The sequence below is a fragment of the Heterodontus francisci genome, chromosome 8 (assembly GCF_036365525.1).
Source record: "Heterodontus francisci isolate sHetFra1 chromosome 8, sHetFra1.hap1, whole genome shotgun sequence".
Classification (NCBI taxonomy): Eukaryota; Metazoa; Chordata; class Chondrichthyes; order Heterodontiformes; family Heterodontidae; genus Heterodontus; species Heterodontus francisci.
The window spans coordinates 36,776,638-36,802,536 of record NC_090378.1 but is presented as its reverse complement, the minus strand read 5'-3'; the positions used below and the strand labels follow the sequence as shown (position 1 = coordinate 36,802,536).

Sequence of the window (25,899 nt, the reverse complement as noted above, 5' to 3'; positions counted from 1 at the left end):
GAAGTGGTTCAAGAGTTCACCTGCCTAGGCTCAACTATCACCAGTAACCTGTCTCTCGATGCAGAAATCAACAAGCGCATGGGAAAGGCGTCCGCTGCTATGTCCAGACTGGTCAAGAGGGTGTGGGAAAATGACGCATTGACACGGAACACAAAAGTCTGAGTGTTTCAAGCCTGTGTCCTCAATACCTTGCTCGACGGCAGCGAGGCCTGGACAACGTATGTCATCCAAGAGCGACGTCACAACTCATTCCATCTTCGCTGCCTCCGGAGAATCCTTGGCATCACGTGGCAGGACCATATCTCCAATGCAGAAGCCCTCAAGGCGGCCAACATCCCCAGCATATACACCCTACTGAGCCAGGGGCGCTTGAGATGGCTTGGCCATGTGAGCCGCATGGAAGATGGCAGATCCCCAAGGACGCATTTTGCAGCGAGCTCGTCACTGGTATCAGACCCACCGGCCGCCCATGTCTCCGCTTTAAAGACATCTGCAAACGCGACATGAAGTCCTGCGATATTGACCACAATTCGTGGGAGTCAGTTGCCAGTGATCACCAAAGCTGGCAGACAGCCATAAAAACGGGGCTAAAGAGTGGGGAGTCAAAGAGACTTGGCGGTTGGCAGGAAAAAAGACAGAAGCGCAAGGAGACAGCCCCGACAGCCAATTTTATTGGCAGTGCCTGTGGAGGAGTCTGTCACTCTAGAATTGGCCTTTATAGCTGCTCCACAAACCACTGACCACTTCTAGGTACTTAACCACTGTCTTTGGAGACAAGGAGGCCAAAGAAGTTGTCTAAGATCAGTGGTAGGGAAACTACTGGAAAAAGTTCTGGAGGACAGGATTAATCTCCACTTGGAGAGGTAGGGATTAATCAAGGATAGTCAGTATGGCGTTGTCAGGGGGAGATCATGCCTAACAAACTTGATTGAATTTTTCGAGGAGGTGACTAGATGTGTAGATGAGGGTAAAGCAGTTGATGTAGTCTTCATGACTTCAGTAAGGCTTTTGATAAGGTCCCGGATGGGCTCCTACCTTCTTGACCAATTTCGCATGGGATCGAGGGCAAATTGGATCCAAAATTGGCTTAGTGGCAAGAGGCAGAGGGTGATGGTTGAGGGTTGTTTTTGCGATTGGAAGCCTGTGACTCAGTGGTGTACCGCAGGGATCGGTGCGCAGACCCTTGCTGCTTGTAGTGTACATTAATGTTTTAGATGTGAATGGATGGTCAGACCCTAGGAAGTACAGAGGGACCTTAGTGTACGTCCATAGATCAGTGAAGGCAGCAGCACAGGTAGCTAAGGTGGTTAGGAAGGCATATGGGATACTTATATTCTAAGCGTCGGCTAATAAAGGTAAGAGCAGGGAGGTTATAATGGAGCTGTATAAAACGCTAATTAGGCCACAGATGGAGTACTGTGTACAGTTTCTTGTCGCCACACTATATGACAGATGTGATTGCACTGGAGAGGGTGCAGAGGAGATTCACCAGGATGTTGCCTGGGCTGGAGCATTTTAACTATGGAGAGAGACTGGATAGGCTAAGGTTGTTTTCGTTGAGAGCAGAGAAGGTTGATGGGGGATCTGATTGAGGTTATACAAAATTGAGGGGGGTAGATAGGAAGAAACTTTTTCCCTTAGTGGAGGTGTCAATAATGAGGGGGCATAGATTTAAGGTAAGGGGCAGGAGGTTTAGAGGGTATTTGAGGAAAAATGTTTTCACCCAGAAGGTGGTTGGAATCTGGAACACTGCCTGAAGGGGTGGGAGAGGCAGGAACCCTCAACATTTAAGTAGTATTTAGATGAGCACTTGAAAAGCCATAGTATACACGGCTATGGGCCAAGTGCTGGGAAATGGGATTAGAATAGATAGGTGCTTGATGGCCGCATGAACACGATGGGCCAAAGGACCTGTTTCTGTGCTGTATAACTCTGACTCCATGACAATCTGGGCTGATACTTCAATGAGCTCCTGAGGCAGTATAGCATTGTTGCTGCATGAGCAGTTAAACTTGGGCTGTGTCTGTAAGTCAGTGGACAGAAAAAAGTCAATGAAAGTATTGGAACAAGAGTAGGGAGTGCTCATGGTATTCTGGCCCATCCCACCCAAAAAACAGATTAAATTGTTTCTTGAGACCCAGATTAACACATTTGTTGGGATCTTGCTGTGTGCAGTTGACTGCTGTATTTAACTACATAACATTCATTGCTCTTCAAAAATAATTAATTGGTTGTGAAGCACTTGGAATCAATATGAGGGCATGGTAAGACTTGCATCAATGCAAGTTCTTATTTTCCCTGTTTCACCTCAGGATTAGTTTCACCTTTTGCTTGTATCCATGGTGCTACAACATAGTCTGTCTCCTTGCAGAAAAAACTTCTGTTTCCTTATAACCAAATATTACAATTAATCAAGTATGCACAATGTTCCTGATGGGCATTATGGCCTGTGCATGTCTAGGCTTGTGTCATTAACCAAAGTTAGCAATGAATAGTGAGGAAGCTGTATGTCTCATGGTCAAAGCAGGTCCTCTGAAGGAAATCTATCTTTGGTTGTTAAAACAAGTATAACCAAATTGTCAAAAGCTGAGTGAAATGAGCACTGTATGAGGACGGTGCTTTCACCCCGGGACGCATGCTCAAATTTAGCCCATGTTCTAATTCCTGGCACTTTAATTTCTTTACAATTAGTTTTTTTATGTGTTTTTCTCGTTCTGATGCACTTTTTCCCCCGTAGACTAAACTGAAGCACCCTATGTACCAAACCATGGCGAAGGTCAGCATGAAACTTGCCATCCAGTTCCTCTTCCAAACCTATTTGCGAACCAAGAAAAAACTCAGGTATGAAAATGACCACAGAGCATTTATTGATGGATTCGTCTCATTTTGGGAACTTAACTGGGAGGCTATTCAATCACAGAAGGCTCCATGCTTTAGCCTGTTTCTTTTCCTCTTTCGACATTCATAGATAGAAGGAATCATCAGGTAGTGATCAGGGGCAGGAATCCCAGCTGATTTTTTTTTTCCACCCCTCTCAACCTGAGGGCATTGAGGTCAATTATAGCACTCCGACTGGTCTGCTAGCTGAATTGGCGATTGAACTTGAGACCTCCTGATCCATATGAATCAATGCATGGAGCTCTATTTTATGTTTCACTGTCTCCTACTTGATCATAGCATGGAACCTACCGTCAGGTGTGGTCTGTGAAACTGAAACCACCTTGATTATACAATTCAGATAAAAGTCTGGCAGTCAGAACATTGTTTTTGGCTGACAGGTCTGATCCCACCTCCACCAGCATAGGGGTTTAAACTGTTATTTGAAAATGAGTCAAAAGGAAAATTAATTTTCAGTACTTCATTGGATTTGATATGACTTTTTATTCATTAAACACAAGAAAATGTCAAGCTCATCTAGCCTGTTATCCATCTGTATTTCAAGCTTCCTCTAACGAATGTCTTTGCACTTATTTATCTGGTGGATCATTCAATGCATTATCACTCTTTGAATCAAGTTTTTCTCCTAAGATCTATTTTGAATTTATTTTTCACTAAATTAAATGTATGTCCTACTGGCCTGATTTTTCTTGCAGGCAAGAGAGCCCAGAATTTTCCTACATCATTCAATACTTCAATAGTACACATCTCATGGAGTTACTTACAGGTAGTCCAGGCCACAGTATTTGAGAACGTGTGTAAGGCAAGGAAAATGTAAAGTTTCAGCCCATCAGCATGCTTCGTGCCCTTCAGACATGTCGGACACACCCAGGTTCAAAGCCTTAAGTATATATAGATGGCCTACTTCAAAGGTCTTTCTGGACTGAAAGGCCTACTTTTCTCTAATCTTTCATTACATAAGAAATGGGAGCAGGAATAGATCATATAGCCTCTCGAGCCTGCTCCGCTATTCAGTACGATCATTGTTGATCTTCTGCCTTAACTCCACTTTTCCACCCCATTCCCAGAGAAATCAAAAAAACTGACTCTCTCAGCCTTAAATAAAAACAAAGTGCTAGAAATACTCAGCAGGTCTGGCAGCATCTGTGGAGAGAGAAACAGAGTTAACATTTCAAGTCTGACCTTTCAACAGCATTTTCTGTTTTTGTTTCAGCTTTCCAGCACCTGCAGTATTTTGTTTTTATCTCAGCCTTAAATATGCTTAATGATGGAGCATTTACAAACCCCTGGGGTAGAGAATTCCAAAGATTCACAATCTTCTGAGTGAAGAAATTTCTCATCTCAGTCCTAAGAGATTGACCCCTTATCCTGAGACTTGCTCCATGTTCTAGATTCCCCAGCCAGGGAAAACAGCCTCTTAATATCTACCCTGTCAAACCCCTTCAGAACCTTGCATGTTTCAATGAGATCACCTCTCATTATTGAGGGAGTATAAACCCAATTTACTCAGCCTGTCATCATAGGACAACCCTCTCATTCCAGGAGCCAATCTAGTGAACCTTCGCTGTACTGCCTCCAGTGCAAGTATATCCTTCCTTAAATATGGAAACCAGAACTGTGCACAGTACTCCAGGTGTGATCTCATCAAAGCCCTATGCAATTGTAGCAAGACTTCCATATTCTGTACTCCAGTCACTTTGCAATGAAGGCCAACATGCCATTTGCCTTCCTAATTGCTTGCTGTACCTGCATGTTAACTTTGTATTCGTTGTGTGAGTACACCCAAGCCCATCTAAAACCAACATTTAGACGTTTCACGCCTTTTTAAAAAAAAAATCTGCTTTTCTGTTCTTACTACCAAAGTGAATATCTTCAAACTTTCCCACATTATACTCCATATGCCACCTTGTTGCCCACTCACTTAACCTGTCTGTATCTCTGTGTTCTCATAGCTCACAATCCCATCTATCTTAGCGCTGTCCACAAACTTGGATGCATTGTTCTTGGTCTCTTTGTCTAAGTCATTAATATAGATTGTAAATAGCCGAGGCCACTTTACAGTTGAAGGCATCTTGCAACTTGAACACTCCACACCCTTCAAAAAATTGAACTTCGAGAAGAGTAAAAGATTACACTCCATCCCTTCCTCTGCAAACATCCCTTCCACTCATCTCATAGAGATGAGACAGATGTATATTGGAGTCTCTAACTGCTTCATTGTGGCCCTCCAGCCTGTGCTGTATTGCTGGTCCTCTACTACAAGAGATGAGTGTAAGTCACCATTGGTGGGAGAAATTTTCATTAGGAGTAAATTCCTTCACTTGTGTTTTCATCTTTGGACTGTCAGGGCAGGGGAAGACAATCTCTCAAAATGGTTTTTACCATTCTAGAAAGTTTGCATGCAATAAAGAGACCGGAAAGTCAGGAATGTGACAAGATCATTCGGTACACCAAAGCTCATCTAGCTCGCCCATTGTGGCATCTAATTGTGATTTGAATAACAGCAGATGCTGGAAATCTGAATTAAAAACAGAAAATGCTGGAAATGATAACCTGAAAGGTTAACTTGGTTTGTGTCTTTTTCTTCGTTCATGAGATGTGAGCGTTTCTGGCATGACCAGCATTTCTTGCCTATCCCTAATTGCCCTTGAGAAGATGGTGGAGAGCTGCCGTCTTAAACAGCTGCAGTCAACAAGGTGTAAGTACACCCACAGTGCTGTTAGGAAGATGGTTCCAGATTTTTGACCCAGCGACTCTGCACATATGTTGCCTGGCCTGAGAATTTCCAGCATTTTCTGTTTTTATATATACTTTTACTACCCTGGTTTAGGGAATTATTCCAAATAATAGCCAATCTTCGAATAAAACATTTCTTCCTAAAGTCTTTTTAAAATTTAACTTTCGCTTATTTAAATTTATTTCCTCCAAAGATTGAAAGAAGTTGCCCAGAAGAGATTAAATCTCTTCGTTTTCTGGTAATTGGTAAAAGGAGATCTCTCTCTCATTGTGCATTAGTCATGTCGCAACATCCTGGTCAGGTCTCAGCTGAGGAGCTCTGGCTTTCCACTAAGTCTCTAACTCTGCTCCATGCATCCTTTGGCAAAGGAATTATTCTGAGAAATGTTTTCAGTAGAATATTAAATATCTATTCATATCAGATGTGAGAGGACTATAAAAGCACTTTGCATTTAGTTTTGTGTGTGCCTCTTCTCATTTTTAAATATGCTAGGAACTCCCACACTTGACCTCTTTATGAATTTTACTGAACTGGTTTTTTAGCTGTCTGTTAACAGTTGGCTTTAATAATAGTTGGTATGTTGACCCTTTCAGCATGTGGGGATTTTGATTTTTATTGCAGGGTGGACACAGGAGAATGGATTACTCTCATCGAGCGGTTGCTTTCAAGTAGTTGTGAGGCATGCCAGTGGCTGATTGAATTCCTGATTGGATCTGAGGGCAGAGAGCTAATAAAGTGAGTCGAAAACACAGGCTTCTAACCCAGGGATTTTGATAAATGTTCTCATTTCTTTTGAGTGACTTTAAAGGATGTATTAAGGAACAACACTTGCTAACTTGTGAAGTAACATCTTGAAGTTGTAATAGGTGTGTAGCTGCATGATGCATCTCTTTCTAAATCCTATTGCTCCAAGTTAGTAATTCTATTTGGCTCATAGTGTTTTAGATTTTTTGTTTAGATTTGCGTGACGCTGATACAGGTGTTTATGAGGGAGGATTGGGGAGGCAAGAGACTCAAAATCTTGCTATTAATATTTAGAAAGATACAGATTATCTTTCTGTTAATTGCTGAGGATATGGGAACGATACTAAGGTTGACTGCAGGTGAAACAAAAGCCCAGTGTTAATGACTTAATATTAATTTGCATTCATCCCACTCATGGTCAGTAATGTCTTCAGGAACCTACACTTCTACCAGCAGTGCAATTACTTAAACTGATCTTCTGACATTTTTAGCAACATTTAAAGGAGCCCTGATGAAATTTATTCTTTAAATATGGCAAAATATAATTTCATTCTGATCAATATAATGCATTAGTTAATGTTTAAATATATCAGTGCAAATTAGTTATTTTTGGAGTTAAAAATGTGCTGATTATTTAGATGTATGTTTTAGCTGTGTCTGACTGTTATAGTTACAGTATTCCACATTGACTCATTGCAGTGATACATATGTTTTGTAAAGATCCTTGGTGAAGTAAGAGAATGTCTACACAGAGAAGCCTGATCACTTTGATCTCCAGTTAATGTCTGTATTCTGCTTTCTGGATTTGAATGTGAATGTTAATTTGCTCACCGATATAAGTGTTTAGCAGTTAAAAGTCTTATCAATGGAGGTGGTCCTTCAGAGTGTTGATCTTTATGATTGGCTAATTGGCTCACGTGGTAACAATGAGCTAACATCAGCCCATCTATGCTAAAGGACACTTAGGCTATAATCATTCAAAAAGGGGTGGGGACAGGATGTGTGTTTATTGCAAACAAGCTAAGGCATGTTGTCAAATTAAACCCTGTGAAGCAAACTTATCCTGGCTTATATGATGCTTTCAATCCTGAGTTTCATTCCAGCTTTGTGCCACACTGCTGAGTTTTAATTGCACTGTAACTAGGAATCATCAGTGTCTCCCAAATCCTAATTCAGAGTCCTAAGTCCTGTTAGTATCAGCAATTTTAGATATATATGTAAATGACCAAATGAGGCATATGTAGAGGTTAAAGCAAGCAAGTCCAGTAGGCAGGCCGGGCAGGGGCAGGACAGGGAGCGTGGAAGGTCTGGTAGGCTAAACTGCATTTACTTTAATGCAAGAAGCCTTATAGGTAAGGCAGATGAGCTCTGAGCATGGATCGGTACATGGGATTGTGATATTATAGCTATTACAGAAACGTGGTTGAGGGATGGGCAGAACTGGCAGCTCAGTGTTCCGGGGTATTGATGCTTCCACCGTGACAGAGGTGAAGGTAAGAGAGGAGGGGGAGTTGCACTATTGATTAGGGAGGACATCAAGGCAGTACTTAGAGAGGATATCCCGGGGGGAACGTCCAGCAAGGCCATATGGGTCGAACTTAGAAATAAGAAAGGGGTGATCACTTTGGGATTATACAATAGGCCCCCCAATAGTCAGAGGGAATTGGAGGAGCATATATGTAGGGAAATCACAGATAGGTGTAGGAATTATAGGATTGTAATAGTAGGTGATTTTAACTTCCCTAATATTGACTGGGACAACCTTAGTGCTAAGGGATCAGATGGGGAAGAATTTAAGTATGTCCAGGATAGTTTTCTGCAGCAGTATGTGGATGGCCCTACTAGAGAAGGGGATACACTCGACCACCTCTTAGGAAATGAGGCTGGGCAGGTGGTTGATGTATCAGTGGGGGAACACTTTAGGACCAGTGACCATACTCTATTAGCTTCAAGATAGTTATGCAAAAGGATAGGACTGGTCCTCAGGTTGAAGTCCTAAATTGGGGGAAGGCTAATTTCGATGGCATCAGACAGGAACTCTCAAAAGTTGAATGGGAGAGGCTGTTTACAGGTAAAGGGACGTCTGGCAAGTGGGAGGCTTTTAAAAGTGAGATAGGAAGAGCTCGGGGCTGGCATGTTCCTGTTAGATGGAAGGGCAAGGCTGGCAAGTTTAGGGAACCTTGGTTGACTAGGGATATTGAGGGTCTGGTCAGGACAAAGAAGGCATAAGTCAGAATAGGCAGCTGGGATCAAGCGAGTCCCTCAGGGAGAATAGGGGATGTAGGAGTACACTTAAGGAAATTAGGAGGGCAAAAAGGGGCCATGAGATTTCCCTGACAGATAAGATAAAGGAGAATCCTAAAAGATTCTATAAGTATATTAAGAGTAAAGGATTGGCTAGGGAGAGAGTAGGTCCCCTTAAGGATCAGTGTGGTAATCTATGTGTGGAGCCACGGGAAATGGGCGAGATCTTAAATGAATACTTCTCGTCTGTATTTACTGTGGAGAAGGTCATGGAAGCTAGTGAGTTCAAGGTAGGGAACAGCAATATTCTGGAGCACATCAACATTACAAAGGAGGTGGTGTTGGAGGTTTTGAAGCGCATTAATGTGGATATATCCCCAGGGCCTGACCAGGTGTATCGTAGGATGCTATGGGAAGCAAGGGAGGAGATTGCTGGGGCCCTGGCAGAGATTTTTGTATCATCGTTAGCCACAGGTGAGGTACCGGAAGACTGGAGGATAGCTAATGTTGTGCCCTTCTTTATTTAAGAAGGATAGCAGGGATAAGCCAGGGAACTACAGGTCAGTGAGCCTTACATCAGTGGTGGGAAAGTTATTAGAAGAGATTCTGAGAGACAGGATTTATATGCATTTGGAAAGGCAAGGTCTGATTAGGGATCATCAGCATGGCTTTGTGCGTGGGAAATCATTTCTCACGAATTTAATTTGAGTTTTTTGAGGAGGTGACCGGATTGACGAGGGCAGGGCGATGGATGTTGTTTACATGGACTTTAGCAAGGCCTTTGACAAGGTCCCACATGGTAGGCTGGTTCAGAAGGTTCGAACACATGGGATCCAGGGTTAGCTAGCCAATTGGATACAAAATTGGCTTGTTGATAGGAGGCAGAGGGTGGTAGTGGAGGGTTGTTTTTCAGATTGGAGGCCGGTGACCAGTGGTGTGCCGCAGGGATCAGTGCTGGGCCCTCTGTTGTTTGTCATATGTGTTAATGACTTGGATGAGAATGTAGGGGGCATGATTAGTAAGTTTGCAGATGACGCCAAAATTGGTGGTATAGTGGACAGTGAAGAAGGTTGTCTAAGGTTACAACAGGATATAGATAAACTGGGAAAGTGGGCAAGGGATTGGCAAATGGAATTTAACGCAGACAAGTGTGAAGTGATGCATTTTGGGAAGTTAAACCAGGGCAGGACATATACAGTGAATGGCAGGGCCCTGGGGAATGTTGTTGAGCAGAGAGACCTTGGGGTGCAAGTACACAGTTCCCTGAAAGTGGAAACACAGGTAGACAGGGTGGTGAAAAAGGCATATGGCATGCTTGCCTTCACCGGCCGAGGCATTGCGTACAAGAGTTGGGACGTCATGTTACAGTTGTACATAACGTTGGTTAGGCCGCATTTGGAGTACTGCAGTTTTGGTCGCTGCAGTGCAGGAAAGATGTGATTTAAGCTAGAGAGGGTGCAGAAAAGATTCACAAGGATGTTGCCTGGTTTGGAGGGCTTAATTTATAAAGAGAGATTGGATAGGCTGGGTCTGTTTTCCCTGGAGCGAAGGAGGCTGAGAGGGGACATGATACAGGTATATAAAATTATGAGAGGCATAGATCGGGTAGATAGCCAGAGTCTGTTTCCCATGGTAGGGGTGACTAAAACTAGAGGGCATAGATTTAAGGTGAGAGGGAGGAGGTTTAAAGGGGATCAAAGGGGTAAAATTTTCACACAAAGAATAGTGGGTATCTGGAATGAGCTGCCAGAGGAGGTGGTGGAGGCAGGAACAGTAGCAACATTTAAGAGGCATCTGGACAGGTACTTAAATGAGCAAGGCATAGAGGGATATGGAATTAATGCATGCAGGTGGGATTGATCTCGATAGGCATTATGGTCGGCACGGACGCGGTGGGCCGAAGGGCCTGTTTCTATGCTGTACGACTCTGATCAGGGATGCAGTTAAACTTTAGATGCAGCTGCTAAAGCTCCATGGTGCATGCTTAAAGACAAAGATCTTGGTCACTTCTGACGTGCAAAATCTCAGATCTGGAATAGCACAGCCAAATGAAAAGGAAATCTCCCTTTACTTTGCACCAGTGATGTGCCTTAAACAGAATTTTTGAATGAGCAACCTAATTGATCCAAGCTGAATCTGTCTTCTCTTCAAAACACTGATCTCAACATTCTAATAGCATTGCAGTTGACGGTAACACTGTGTGATTTGTTAACTCAAGAGGAACCCCTTCTAATGTTAGTCACCTGTGCTCTCCTACCATCCAGGCAATCAGAGGGGGGATAGGGGATGAGGGGCAGAGAAATAGGAGATGACATAACAAAGTCCATGTTATTTTTCTCTGCATGTGGACGTCAGGATTTTTCTTCTGGAGTGTTCTGTCCGGGAGGTTCGCGTAACTGTTGCTACCATCCTCGAAAAAGCCCTCGAGAGTGCCTTGCTTTATCAGGAAAAGGTTAGTAAATTACACATGTCTGTTTTTAATTTGGGTTTAAAAAAAAAAGTTGTACTGGGCATGTGTTTGTGTCATGTAGAGCTGTGAACAGTTGTCTTGCATGGCATGTCATATGGTCTCAAATTAACTCAATGCTTGCACAATGTTTATTAAATTGAGTCCTAATCCTCTGTTACTGACTAATTTAATAATTCTAGCAAGGGATGGATCTCCTCTTAAAATTAATGGTGGAAAATAATAAACGTATGTATCTTTCATTTTGTTGTCTCATTTGTCTCTGCCACAATCTGTCATTTTATTTTAGTAATACCTGAAGAAAAGCATTGCAAATAGTAAATTGACTTTTTTTAAAAAACTCCTCAAGGTGAATGTCAGTACTGAAAAATGGCAAAACTTTCCCCTTTTAATAGCCTGTGCCAGCATCCAGTTATTCCCAGGTCAGGGTCGGTTGCAGGGTAAAGTTCGTTCTACTCTGCACCTTTAATGTCTAAAATGCCTGTAACGCATTGGCTTTCTGGGGGACTAGAACTGGCACCTGCTACATTAAGACTATCAAACATATTGCCCGTGGAATGGTTTCATCTGCCCTGCGGTTGCTGTATTTAGAGTTGCAGAGTCTCCCAGGCACTGCTTCCAAGAGAACTAAGGCTTTTAAAATTTCACACAGCAGTGAGAACACCCCCTACCCATCCCCACACCTGTCACTGGGTGGGGGTGTTGAGAGCTTGGGGCTTGGAGGTATCAACAGGGGGAGCGGGTGATGGGGGTCTAGGAGCTTGCAAAGGAAAATTGGGAAAGAAAGGGAGACTGGCAAATAGTGGTCACAAAATGGGGAGTCAGGGATGGGAGACCAAGGATAGAGAGATCGGAAGATTGGGGCTCCAGTGGATGGGTGGTGGGGGAGGGGTGGCGGAGGGAGAGGGTAATGTGGTTGGGTGGGTATGGAGCCCAGCATTTTTTGCAGAGTTGGGAACAGCAATGTGATGAGTGGAAGCAGCACTGCGAGGGGAGAGGCAAGTAAAGGGATTAATAAAACTTGGGACCTTAGAGTGGTTAAATAGGGATTGCTAGTTTTCACTGATGAAACAATGAGGAACAATAATACAGAGACTTAAGAGTCTCGCTGCACAATGGTAACTGCTTGCCCTGATTTTAAATGGCAAGTTCCAATCTAGGGAGCAGTATCATGCTGGAGGGCCAAGAACAGGCTTGCAGGGGCCTACAGTAGTTTTCTCAAGCTAGAGGAGCTCTCTTGCTCCTCCATGCTTCTTGGAAGAGAATGTTTTTAAAAAAAAACTTCAACCATTTCTTCAGTCCCTTTTAAGACCCATTGCTTAGACTGCTGTAAAGCTGGAAAAATTAGTCGGAGATTGCACAACGCATGCTTCCCCTAATTTTTCTCACATTTTGCGAGAGTCCTAAAACAGGCGCAGGACTCTACTTTGCATATTTAAATTGATCCACAGCTGATTTCAGGCAGCCGCTAGGTACATGCTAAAACGGTGAGGATCATTTTTTTTAATCGTTCATGGGATGTGGGCGTTGCTGGCTAGGTCAGCATTTATTGCCCATCCCTAATTGCCCTTGAGAAGTTGGTGGTGAGCCGCCTTCTTGAACCGCTGCAATCCATGAGGGGTAGGTACACCCACAGTGCTGTTAGGAAGGGAGTTCCAGGATTTTGACCCAGCGACAGTGAAGGAACGACGATTTAGTTCCAAGTCAGGATGTTGTGTGGTTTGGAGGGGAACTTGCATGGGAACACCACCACCTGCATCTGCTGCCCTTGTCCTTCTAGTTGTTAGAGGTTACAGGTTTGGAAGATGCTGTCTAAGGAGCCTTGGTGCTTTGCTTCAGTGCTTCTTGTAGATGGTACACTCTGCTGCCACTGTGCGTCGTGGTGGAGGGAGTGAATGTTTGTGGATGGGGTGCCAGTCAAGCAGGCTGCTTTGTCCTGAATGTTGTTGAGCTTCTTGAATGTTGTTGGAGCTGCACCCGTCCAGGCAAGTGGAGAGTATTCCATCACACTGCTGACTTGTGCCTTGTAGGTGAGTTACTCACTGCAGAATTTCTAGCCTCTGACCTATGGTGGCAGACATCCCATCAGCACTTATTAGGTACAAAACCTCACACCTAGAAATTTGTGTACATTGCACCCGTTTTGCACCCTGAAAATTGAATTCAATTTCTACTCCAGTCTGTCCAAATAACTTTTACTGAATGTGGACCACACCAAGTGCCAAGATGTTGGAAACACAGTTTGGCATCCCTGTTCTACATGTTCCATGAGGGGACAAAGAAATACTATGGAACATAATGCAAGCTAGTGGATAATCTCTTGTTCCATTCCAAGAAATGTATCCACTTATTTTTAACAATGTATGTGTGTTTTAATTGTTAAATTGTGTTGAAAGTTACTAGAAAGATTATTTGTTTCTTCAGCTCAAAGGATTGGACCAGTTGCTGGATGTGCTGCTTGCCTTACTTGACAAGGACGTAGCAGAGAATTGCAAAAATTGCTCCCAGTACTTCATCCTCTTCAACAACTTTGTACAGAAGGTAAAGTATGCAGCTGATCTATTTTAATTATGCTACCAAAAGAACCGCATCAACAACTCTCAATATGATAAGCTTTCATTTAATGAGGATTTTATGGACTTTTGGGCAAAACTAGTCAGAATAGAATTGCCTGAAAATATTATTTTCTAGCTAGTTATTACTCTACCAGTTGAGGATCAGTTGTGATTTTTATGGTAAGGACTCAGCAAAGAAAATGTCTCTGAGCTGTGAAGTAAGTTGTAGTGCAGCTTCAGTTTGCTAATAAATTAAGCTTAATTTCGGCAACTTGCTGGGCATCTGTTATCACAGCATTTTAGCTAGAAATTGGCCTTTTTTTTATAAAAAGAAAAGCTCTAATCCTGGATGTTTTACAACCTTTGGGACTTGGACTAGTTTTGTAAATGACAGCTTTTCTTTACTTCCCTTCCATCTTGCCTCCTCCCCCAAACTACTTTTCCTTTTCTAAGTCAAGTGTCATGCAACTTGTTCCTGGTTGGTACATGTGAGCAGCATGAGTGAGAAAAAGAAAATTAAGTCTAAAAATTTTGTTTTCTTAATTTTTTTTCAAAGGAGTGAGTTTAACACATCTCCATCCAATTCTTAGTGCCTTACTGTATGGAGAATTGTGACTTTGAACCACTTTGAGGGGACCAGGAGACTCTTGCACATGTGAACTGTGAAACTATTAAGTAGGTTGAACTGTTTGTGATTTTTTGCTGTTCTATTCTTAGTCTCTTTCTTGTCATTCAGGGTTTCAAGGCCTGCCAGCTACTATTCAAACATTCTGCATTCAAACGTATGCTTTGTTTCTTGCTGGGTCCATCAAGACAGAACAACCAAGTAAGTGTGGTGCTCTTTTCATGCATAGATAAAAATAGAACCTTTATTATTGAACACTATGTATAGCTAATTGGTGCTCCTTGAGTTAGCACGTGAAATAAATGCTAGTGTAATTGCAATCTAGCAATATAGTAAAATGTCCATTTTTCATTTTGTGCCTTTCTCTTGTGTTATGAATGCTGGACTTTGTAGATTGTTATATTTTGAAAACTGTGATCTTTAATCCAGTGTAAAATGGTAATTCAGAGGAAATGTGACCTCACACAAACTCTGCCCTGAGACAAACCAGAGGTCTTGGTTACTATGAGAACAAGTAACTCAGATCTAAGACTCTTTTGCGAGCAGGGTGCAAGATTGTACCACCTAAAGGACAAAGGATTTTGCTTTCCCAGGCTCTCAGATTGTAAACAGGGAGGGGGCTCTAAAATGCAGATTTAAGGTGCAATTTTTAGCACCTGGAATCAAAGGAAGGCCCAGTTGGTTTTGCTATGGTCAGACATTTGGGCTGGGATTTTATGGCACCACCTCCCCCCCCCCCCCACCCCCCAAATGAGCGGGGATGGTGGTAGGGGAGGGTGGTGGGTGTAAAATTGGGTGGGGTGGGGACCCATTTCCAACCCCCTCCCACCCCGCTGCAATTTTACGCTGGCCGGCAGCGACAAATGGCCCACCTGCACCAGGCCAATCAAGGCCCTTAAGTGGCCAATTAACTGTCACTTAAGGGCCTCCTCCCACTGCTACAGGTATTTTACCCTCGGCAGCCGGACGGCAAAGGCCCCAAGAATCCCGCCTGGTAAAACCAGGCGGCCTTCTTGCGGGGTGGTGGCGCTCCTGTTTGGGCACCTTGTGCCCCACAGAGGGCTTCCCCAGCACAACACTCTAATTACTGCAACCCCAATGAACCCCCTTTGCCTCGCCGATTGTCCCCGGCGAGGCCCTAAAAACTTGAGTTCCAGAGCTGTCCTCCCTCTTGCCTCCAATTGCTGGGTGTAGCCCCAGTATTAGCCACTGCTCCTGGTGGCGCTGCTGGGTCTAAGAGCTGCTGGCCCGCTTATTGGCCAGCAGTTCCATTAAGTGGGACTACCTGCCTCAAAGACATGGCAGTCCCGCCCAATTAAGGGCCTGGGGAGTGAAAAATCTTGGCCTGGATCCCCAGGCCTGTCGGAGGCAGGCTTGCTCCCGACTTTTCGGCCAGTGGGCAGGGCCTCCCGCCCAACGTAAAACTCCGGCCATGGTCTCGGAGAATTGTAAAGAGAAATGACAATTGACTTTTGATCTCGATAAATTTGAGTGGCTTTCCCAGATTTGAAGGCTGAAAGGAAGAAACGAAGACCAACAGCGTTGCGCAGCCTAGAGAGAGAGAGGCCATTGGGCTGTTTCTGGGAGACAGCTGCTCTCCGATCATGGACATAGCAAAAGGCTGCTAGGATTTGAACCCAGTTTGAAGGCTTGAGGTTTGCAGAGGAGAAAAGACCAATGGGGTCACCAGAGATTGCCTTATTAAATGAAGTCTAATCAAATGTGCTTGGAAGAATTGAGTGAAGAGGACATTGGCTTTGAGAAGGACTTTGGGAGATCCAACCTATTGCAGCTGGGAGGAGTTTGGGACTTTTGACTGCAAGGGTACCTTTTCAATGAGAACACTAACGTATGAATGTGGTGCGAGGGTTTTTGAGTGTGTTAAGTTATTGGGAAATACCTTTCCCTGTACTTTAGTGTATTGGCTACCTACTAAGTACTGTTTAGTTAATGTTGATATTTAGCTTAATTGTTATAGTAAAAGTCTTGTGATTCCTGTCGTGTGATTCCTGAATTGGTCATTTGGGAAGTTCATATCTCTTGTTTTAAAGTTAGTGGTCCCTACTGAGGTCATAACACTAGCCATGTATTCAGTAGTTCAGTTGCAATGCTTTCCTGTATTTTCCTAATTTTCTTGAGGTAGAAGAAGAATCCTAAAGCTGGTAGTTAATATTTTACATAAATAAAAACAGAAAATGCTAGTAATACTCAGCAGGTCTGGCAGCATCTTTGGAGATAGTGCTAACATTGTAAGTCAGTTCTGATAGAGGGTCATCGAGCTGAAACGTTAATTCTGTTTCTCTCTCCGCAAATGCTACCGGACGTGCTGAGTATTTCCAGCATTTTCTGTTTTTATTTGATTTCCAGCATCCACAGTACTTTCTCTTGTAATAGTTAATATTTACTTTTTTTTTAAATGACTTTTTGGTATTTGACAGTATGAACCCCTCCAAATTAAGTCTTGACCATTCAACACTAAAAATAGCTTTTTTTTCTATTAGAATCGACGCTGGAGCTCGGCACAGGCCCGTGAATTCTGGTATCTCCATATCACTTTGGCATCACTAGTCCTACGCTCAGACATTTCATCTCAACTGACTGTTGGTGAGTTGAGCTATCTTTTGGCGGTACTTTGTACAGGTCCACTGTCAATAAAATAGAGCCAAAAATGTTAGGAATCATTGAATTGTGAATCCCTGTGCACCTTTGCGCTTCCATGTACATTTTAATTCTGGTTTTCTCAAAGATTAGGGAAACATAAAATAGTATTATGACGCATGGATTGGGGTTGACGTCAGAAATGCTCCATCCATCAATATCGGCGACCACGCTTTGGAAGTGGTTCAAGAGTTCACCTACCTAGGCTCAACTATCACCAGTAACCTGTATCTCGATGCAGAAATCAACAAGCGCATGGGAAAGGCCTCCACTGCTATGTCCAGACTGGCCAAGAGAGTGTGGGAAAATACCGCACTGACACGGAACACAAAAGTTTGCGTGTATCAAGCCTGTGTCCTCAGTACCTTGCTCTATGGCAGCGAGGCCTGGACAACGTATGTCAGCCAAGAACGACGTCTAAATTCATTCCATCTTCGCTGCCTCCGGAGAATCCTTGGCATCAGGTGGCAGGACCGCATCTCCAACACAGAAGTCCTCAAGGCGGCCAACATCCCCAGCTTATACACACTACTGAGTCAGCGGTGCTTGAGATGGCTTGGCCATGTGAGCCGCATGGAAGATGGCAGGATCCCCAAGGACACATTGTACAGCGAGCTCGCCACTGGTATCAGACCTACCGGCCGTCCATGTCTCCGCTTTAAAGACATCTGCAAACGCGACATGAAGTCTTGTAACATTGATCACAAGTCGTGGGAGTCAGTTGCCAGCGATCGCCAGAGCTGGCGGGCAGCCATAAAGGCGGGGCTAAAGTGTGGCGAGTCGAAGAGACTTAGCAATTGGCAGGAAAAAAGACAGAAGTGCAAGGGGAGAGCCAACTGTGTAACAGCCCCGACAACCAATTTTTTCTGCAGCACCTGTGGAAGAGTCTGTCAGTCTAGAATTGGCCTTTGTAGCCACTCCAGGCGCTGCTCCACAAACCACTGACCACCTCCAGGCGCTTACCCATTGTCTCTCGAGATAAGGAGGCCAAAGAAGAAGAAGAAAAAAAAAGAGTGGGGTTGAGACGCTTTCCAGGATCTAGTGGAGATGAGGCCTTGAAGGTTGAAGACAGTTATTTAGCAAGTTGACAGAAGGATCTGATGATTGGATATTGAATTTATCAGGGTGGATATGGAAGGTGGCTGTGGAGTGGAGAAAGAAGGTTGGGAACATCAGAGGAGATGGAGCAGGATGAGTTCAAGTATAGGTTAAAGTTGTTGCCAGTGAGTCAATTGGAGTACAAGCTTAAACAAAGTAAGGTACCAAGGTTTGCGGGTGATAATTACCCATTTTGGAGATGATATGGTAAAGGACGAACTGTTCAAATGAGGAACAAAGTTTTTGCAGAAGTAGTGTTGCAGAAAGTAGTACAATGCAAAGATGTGCTCTTTGATTACATAATATGCCTGAGATAGTCACCAGAATCATTTTTCTTTTTTCCTTGCAAGATGTTATTCAACGGTATATTCTGAACTCTGGTGCCTCACTCAAGTAGCAATTGTTAATGTACGAATTTTCAGTGTCTGTAAGCTGTTCAAATGTTAGAGGTGCACTGCTGTTCCTGATTCTGTCCTCATACAACATCCTCATTTGTAGGATGGGATATTGTCAGGAGTGGAAACTCTGGTCAGATTTCCCTATCTTAAGAACAAGTCAGGGTTCTAAGGTTAGTTTAGAGTTCCAACTGCCACAGCCTGGCTCAGATGAATGAACCCAGAATTGGGATGGGGTTGTGTGGTTCAGTTATTCTCAGGACCTATTTGCTGCATTAAAGAACACCATTTCATTTCTCTCCCTCTATTATACAGAAGTGGCTTCTGTATCCTAACCTACCAGATCTCTTCACAGACAGCGAATATACCATTTGTCGCTGCCTCCTGTGTAAACCGTTCAGTGTTACGCTGTCCAAAAGAATCACTTGCTTTGACTTCTAATTTTGAAACAGCAATTACTTCAAATTTCCCTCTGCTGTAAGCTATTCATTGTAGTAGGCGGTCACAAATGACAAATGGGATAAGTGCAAATCTCGTGAGGTTGTCCTCAAATATAATCATGTCAACCATTTGCTTCTTAAGGAGTCAGCAGGAATGGAGAGCTCTCAGCTCCTGTTTGAACCCAAGCAGAAGTTTTTGAATATCTCAAAGTTTTCAGTTTATTAATCTCCACCAGTAAAGAAATTGTGATTGAATAGTAATAATGAAGGTTGCCTGTACTATATTGGGAAACTAGGCTGTTAGTGCTCTTATTCTTCCGATCAACTTGTTCTTAGTTTCTCAATGAAGCACTTTTTTATTTGTTAATTTCTGATTTGTTTCCTTCACTTGTAGTTCATTTTGCACCATCTACTGTCAACTTTCAATCCAAGCTGCCACATTTTCTTCTATGCCATATAATATTACAAATAACATAAGGGGACATGAGGATAGTGTGGGAAAAAGGCATTGAAGTGGGTGATCAGCCATGATCGTATTGAATGGCAGAGCAGGCTCGATGGGCTGAATGGCCTACTCGTGCTCCTATGTTCCTACTATACCTTCAGGGGAGAAGTTAAGCAAAGCAACTTGCCATCTTAACTAGTCACTGGGGTGGGGGGGGTAATTGAAAGTAATCAAAGGGACCTTGGCGTGTTTGTCCATAGATCTCTGAAGGCAGAAGGGCAGGTTAATCGTGTGGTGAAAAAGGCATATGGGACACTTGCCTTTATCAATCGAGGCATAGATTACAAAAGCAGGGAGGTCATGTTGGAGTTGTATAGAACTTTGGTAAGGCCACAGCTGGAGTACTGTGTGCAATTCTGGTCGCCACATTATAGGAAAGATGTGATTGCACTGGAGGGGGTGCAGAGGTGATTCGCTAGGATGTTGCCTGGGATGGAACATTTAAGCTATGAAGAGAGGTCGGATAGGCTTGGGTTGTTTTCACTGGAGCAGAGAAGACTGAGGGGTGACCTGATCGAAGTGTACAAGATTATGAAAGGCATGGACAGAGTGGATAGGGAGCAGCTGTTCTCCTTAGTTGAAGGGTCAGTTACGAGGGGACACAAGTTTAAGGTGAGGGGCAGGAGGTTTAAGGGGGAGTTGAGGAAGAACTTTTTTTACCCAGAGAGTGGTGACGCTCTGGAATGCACTGCCTGGGAAGGTGGTCGAGGCGGCTTTCCTCACATCCTTTAAAAAGTACCTGGATGAGCACTTGGCACGTCATAACATTCAAGGCTATGGGCCGAGTGCTGGCGAATGGGATTAGGTAGACAGGTCAGGTGTCTTTAATGCATTGGTGCAGACTCGATGGGCCGAAGGGCCTCTTCTGCACTGTATTATTCTGTGATTCTGACTTGCTTCAACCCCTTCCTCTCCTTGCTAATGGAGATTCTGCTTGGAGTCATTTCCTGATGCATCTGAAATCAAAAGCTCACTATCAGGAATAGTAAATGCAATGTCAAAATTCTACTAGCATCGATGCTTTGCTTTTCCAAGTTAAATGCCAACTGCTCCAAATATGGATAATTTGTTTTAAAAAAGTTGTGTGCTTTGGATTTGGGAGCCAAGGAATTCATGTTAGAAAGTAACAAGTGGAAGAATACAAGCAGTATAATATGTTTTTTTTTGGTTCAAGATCCTGGACAATATAAATGGCATACACCAACCCCACAGGTACCTTTGCACCAAGATGTAGAAACTCTCTTCAAACCTGAAGGGCAGGCCTATCTGCTTGAGGTATTTATTTTATTCTCTCGAGGAAGTTTTGCAGCTTGTTTTATTTTGTATTATAGGACTCTACTTGGAGTTAACTGATATTTAAAATGGTTTGTACGTGTGTGCCTAAAAGTAGAGGGGGAGGGGCAGGCAAATATAAGTGCTTAACATCAAATCAGTTAATTAGGACTAGAGAAATTGCACTTGTAATATATTATTTGCAAGATCCCCTTCAAAAGCCTTGCTACAGTGTGATGTTTGCAAGGACAAAGGGCAGCTCTCATGCCTTTCCATCTATAAGGTGCCAATACCTGGAAAAATGGAGAAAAAGGAATGCTAAAATTCATAGTACAGAAATTATGGAAATAGGACTTGCACATCCATGGTTTTATGGTTAATTGGAGGGAGGCGATGATTTTTTTCTATTAATTGGTGCTTTATGTTTCAGGTTATGTACGCTATGCGAGAGCTGACTGGATCTTTGTCAGTTCTATCCGAGATGGTGACTTACTGCTGTTTCTGCAATGAGCACTTCTCATTGGTGCAGGTGCTACAAACAATTAAGGTAAATGGCACAGTTTTTGGAATAGAGCATTTTATCCTTTGGCATTTTGCTTTTCATTATTTATAAAAGGGAAGGATGTCTGTAATTCAAAATGGAAGGTTTCCACATCTTGTGTAATGTAACAGAAAAGTGACTGTACATTGGAAGACATAACATGCATAGAGCTGTTTCCCTGGCACCTCAAACATCGAATATTGAGCAAGTGGCTTGGTTGTGAGATAAAAGTGGTAAGCATTTATAAATGCATTGGTTAACCAAGAATAGTCAGCATAGTTTTATTGAAGACAAGTTATATTTGACATTTAGATTTTTTTTTGAAGTGTTTGATTGGATAGATAAACTAGATGTAGTGTATGTGGACTTCCAGAATATAGTTCATCAGTTATCTTTTAAGAGGCTTGTTAGAAAAATTTAGCTGTATGGCATAGAAGAAACTGTGACAGCTTGGATTGTTGACAGGAGATAAATAGGTATTGCTGACACCAGAGGAGAATTGGAAGTTATGAATTTCCCTGCTGGGTCCACCTTTGTTCAGAGTGAGGAAAGAGGTTAGAAGAAATGTATTTATACAGAGGGTTGTTGGAGCCTGGAGTACTTTAACACAAAAAGTGGTTGAGGCAGAGACAATTGCACCTTTAAGGAAAAATTGGATAAATGTTTGAAGTGGAGAAAGGCTGCAATGAGAGTGCAGAATGCCTTCCTCCTGTAGGTAGGAGCAGTCTAAAAATGATGAGAACAAAAGTACAAATGAGAGTGGGGGCAGAGGAGAACACTAGAATACCATTCCTTTGAGCTTGGTGCCACACTAATATGCAACAGAGGCTGCCAAAGGCACATGGTTTTCAAATGGCCTTGAATGTAATGAAGCTGAGAGAAAAATGACCAGCTGCTGAAATGTTCCAATCTAGTGGATCTTTTACAGCTTATGCAGTTCCAGGTCTAAATGGCTGACTCCTGTTAAAATAAATGGAGCCAGGATAGAGGCAGCTCCTGCCAGTGATGTCAATGAGTAGCCTGGAGGTAGGCATGAAATTTGACATCTTAGAAAAAAGATTGTTTTCATTCGATATAAAATTACACACAATTAGGGGAGTACTTTGAAGAAATAGTACTCGGCCTGCACTTTCTTGTTTTCTGTCCCCTTTAATTAAACCTATTACCAAGGCACTGCTAAATGGGTAATAGAATGCATATCCATCTGTTGATGGATCAAGAACCATCTGATAAAGTAAAAATTCATGTTACATGTGTTATGAGCATGTTTGAAAGTAATTTCTTAACTCTAAGATAGCCGCACACATTTACATGCTGTCATAAAACATTATTGTCTTGATCTGACGATACATTGTTTTCCCTTTCCATCTTGGAAATTGTGGATTTCACCTCCCATCTCAGTTGGAGAAGATTAGGGCAGTAATTGAACATTTTAACCTAGCTGCAAACTGACAGCATTGAAATCAGCAGCTCAGTTTACACCCTGACCAACTTTACATTTTCCATTGAAGTACAATAGAAAGCAGTTAGGCGGGATGTTAAATTGGAAGTAAATCTGATTACTGTCAGTTTCTCAACAGGCGAGTTAGATTAAAATAACTCCCGCAACTTTGTCTCTGTGTGGAGCCATATTTATACAAGAGCAGTGTCCTGGTAGTTTCCCCACTCTGGGTAATGTACTTTTCTTTATGTGGGTGTTGAACTGCGAGCTCGAATGACTATCTTAAATTGGTTGTTAGCGTAATTCTTAGCACACTGAGGATTATTTAGCAAATGCTGTCCAATCGCAGAATCACATTTAATGTTGGACACTGTGTTCTGAGTTTTGCAAGCACGGGCTGGTTGGGTATGGTCTGTATCTTGCCTGTTGTGAATAGCGGAAGGGACATGTTGTTTAATACGACCCGCCAGTCTTTGGGAGGTACAGCCTATATACCTAGCATCACACTGTCGGGCTCGTAGTGTGGCGCATTTGCGCATACTGGAAGCTACATATATTAATACACAGGGCCCTGTTCTTTGCAGACAGAAGGAACATGGACACATATTGTGCCTGTTTCAGCTAAACAAAATAAGTGACAGCCATTCGCTGGTTCATTCCTCAGGGCAATGCCTTGACCAATCAGAGTTAAGCTGCCTGGTTTAAATTTCAAACAAAGTTTGGCAGTTAACTGTCAGTCACCATAAACTGGTGTATTCCTCATGGCAACAGCTGTACCAATCAGAGTCCACTGCCAACCACTCAGCACTCTCTTCTCATTGTATAAATTTGTTGTTTCCCTTACATTGGTATTCTTGCGAATTGTCCTGATGAGTGCAAGACGAAAAGCTTCGACAAAATGCCTGTTTTCAGCAATACTCAAATGTCAAACACAATTTCTCTTTCATAAAACTGTGTTGACCCTGCTTGATTACATTATGATTTTCTAAATACCCTGCTCCTACTTAATAATGGATTTTAGCATTTTACCAATGACAGAAGTATGGCTAACTGGCAGGTAGTTTCCTGCTTTGTCGCCCCCTCCCCCCTCTTCCTTGAATCGAGCGGTTACTTTTGCGTTTTTCCAATCTGCCCTTACCTTTCCAGAATCTGGGGAATTTTGACATCAAGGTTGCATTTGACTGAGCATGGCATCAAGGAGCCCTAGTAAAATTGAAGTCAGTGGGAATCAGGGGAAAACTGTCCACTGATTGGAATCATACCTGGTACAGAGGAAGATGGTTGTGGTTGTTGAAGGCCAGGCATCTCAGCCCCAGCACATCGCAGCAGGAGTTCCTCAGGGTAGTGTCCTCGGGCTAACCATCTACAGCTGCTTCATCAATGATCGTCCCTCTATCATAAGGTCAGGCGCTGGTTGTTTACTGATTATTGTGCAGTGTTCAGTACCATTCACAACTCCTCAGATACTGAAGCAGTCCGTGTCCACATGCAGCAAGACCTGGACAACATTCAGGCTTGGGCTAATAAGTGGCAAGTAACATTCACACCCTGCAGTTGCCAGGCAATGATCTTCAACAAGAGAGGATCTAACCATCTCCTGCTGATATTCAACGGCATTACCATCGCTGAATTCCCCCACCAAAAACAAGCCATTATCATTGACTAGAAACTTAACTGAACTAGCCATATAAATACTTTGGTTACAGGACGAGGTCAGAGGCTGAGAATTCTGTGGTGAGTAACTCGCCTCCTGACTCCCCAAAGCGTGTCCACCATCTACAAGGCACAGATCAATATTGTGATGGAATACTCTCCATTTGCCTGGATGAATGCAGCTCCAACAATCCAAGAAGCTCCGCACTATCCAGGACAAAGCAGCCTGTCTGGTCAGCACCCCATCCACCACCTTAAACTTTCACTGCCTCCACCATCAGCGCACAGTGGCAGTAGTGTGTTCCATATACAAGATGCACTGCCACAACTCGCCAAGTCTCCTTCAACACCACCTTCCAAACCTATAACCTCCACCACCTAGAAGGACAAGAATGGCAGACACATGGGAACACCACAACCTGCAAGTTCCCCTCCAAGTCACACAGCATCCTGATTTGGAACTATAATCACTATTCCTTCACCATGACTGGGTCAAAAACCTGGAACTCCTTTCCGAACAGCACGGTGGATGTACCTACTCCAGATGCACTCCAAAGGTTAAAGAAGATTGCTTATCACCATCTCCTCAAGAGCAATTAGGGATGGGCAACAAATGCTGGCCTTGTCAGCAACACTCACATTCTTTGAAAGAAAATAAAACCCTAAGAGGCAGACAGAACCTCTGTTTAACCTTCAGCAATGTCTCACTCCTTCAGCACTGTACTGAAGTGTCAACCTAGGTTATGTCTTTGTCTCTGGAGTCGGACTTGAACCCACGTACCTTAACTCAAGCAGACTGCTACCATAATCATGGCTAACACCTGGGTAGCCTACCCAAATAATTTTTGCCCAATTGTATGCAATTTTGCATTGTGGATTCCTGTCTGTTTGGCCTTATCAATTTTCAGTACTTAAAGATTTTGATCCCGTCAGTATTGGCAAAGTTTCAGCCTGGGTCTTGGAGATTAAAGTACCATGTTCTCGCTCTGACACTCTTATTGCTTGATGGCGTGTAGGAATTTTAAGTTTGATCCATTCACGTTTAGAACTTGATTAGGATTGTTCATTCAGCTACTTTTTAGGAGCTTGTTATAACACTAAAAACATTCACTGACTTATTGTCACATTTCAGTTTTGTTTGGCTTATTTAATTCTGCCTATTTTGTCCATTTCCTGTTCTGCAGAACCAATTGGAGACAGCTCCACCTCATGAACTGAAGAATATCTTCCAGTTACTGCATGAAATTCTGGTAAGTGAGAGACTGTTCTACCTGGTGCCTTTTTTGAACTTGTATGCAAAGCAGTAACAAGTAAATACGTTACAATGGACATGACCTCTTGATATTCAAAAGAAGTTGTCGGAATGCAAATGATCAAAGTGGGCCAAACAATTTGTGTTCATTGAATTTACTGATGACAGAACACACAAGCAAAGAAGCATTTTGTCATGGATCTCACCCCCACACCAAAGTTTATCAGAGCCTGACAGGGAGCAGTCTGAGAAGAAGTCTTGTGCCCTCTACTGCACCCACGCCCCCCTCCCCCCTCAACCTTTCTCTAAGAAAGTGAAAACAGGACCCTTAGTTGGTTTATACATGCTATTCAGGCTAGTATTTACAGGATTTG

At 43.1% G+C, this 25,899-nt stretch overlaps 1 protein-coding gene across 3 annotated transcripts in view; it reads left to right on the top strand.

Annotated features, from left to right (window-relative positions):
* usp24 (ubiquitin specific peptidase 24) overlaps positions 1 to 25,899 on the top strand; it is a 213,772-nt gene that overhangs the window by 173,794 nt on the left and 14,079 nt on the right. For all 3 annotated transcript variants that reach the window (XM_068036963.1, XM_068036962.1, XM_068036965.1), the window contains 9 exons: positions 2,738 to 2,841; positions 6,257 to 6,370; positions 10,979 to 11,075; positions 13,515 to 13,631; positions 14,382 to 14,471; positions 16,772 to 16,874; positions 20,541 to 20,641; positions 21,069 to 21,185; positions 25,458 to 25,523. In XM_068036963.1, coding sequence (XP_067893064.1) covers positions 2,738 to 2,841; positions 6,257 to 6,370; positions 10,979 to 11,075; positions 13,515 to 13,631; positions 14,382 to 14,471; positions 16,772 to 16,874; positions 20,541 to 20,641; positions 21,069 to 21,185; positions 25,458 to 25,523 — 909 coding nt within the window. The remainder of the gene's footprint in view (positions 1 to 2,737; positions 2,842 to 6,256; positions 6,371 to 10,978; positions 11,076 to 13,514; positions 13,632 to 14,381; positions 14,472 to 16,771; positions 16,875 to 20,540; positions 20,642 to 21,068; positions 21,186 to 25,457; positions 25,524 to 25,899) is intronic.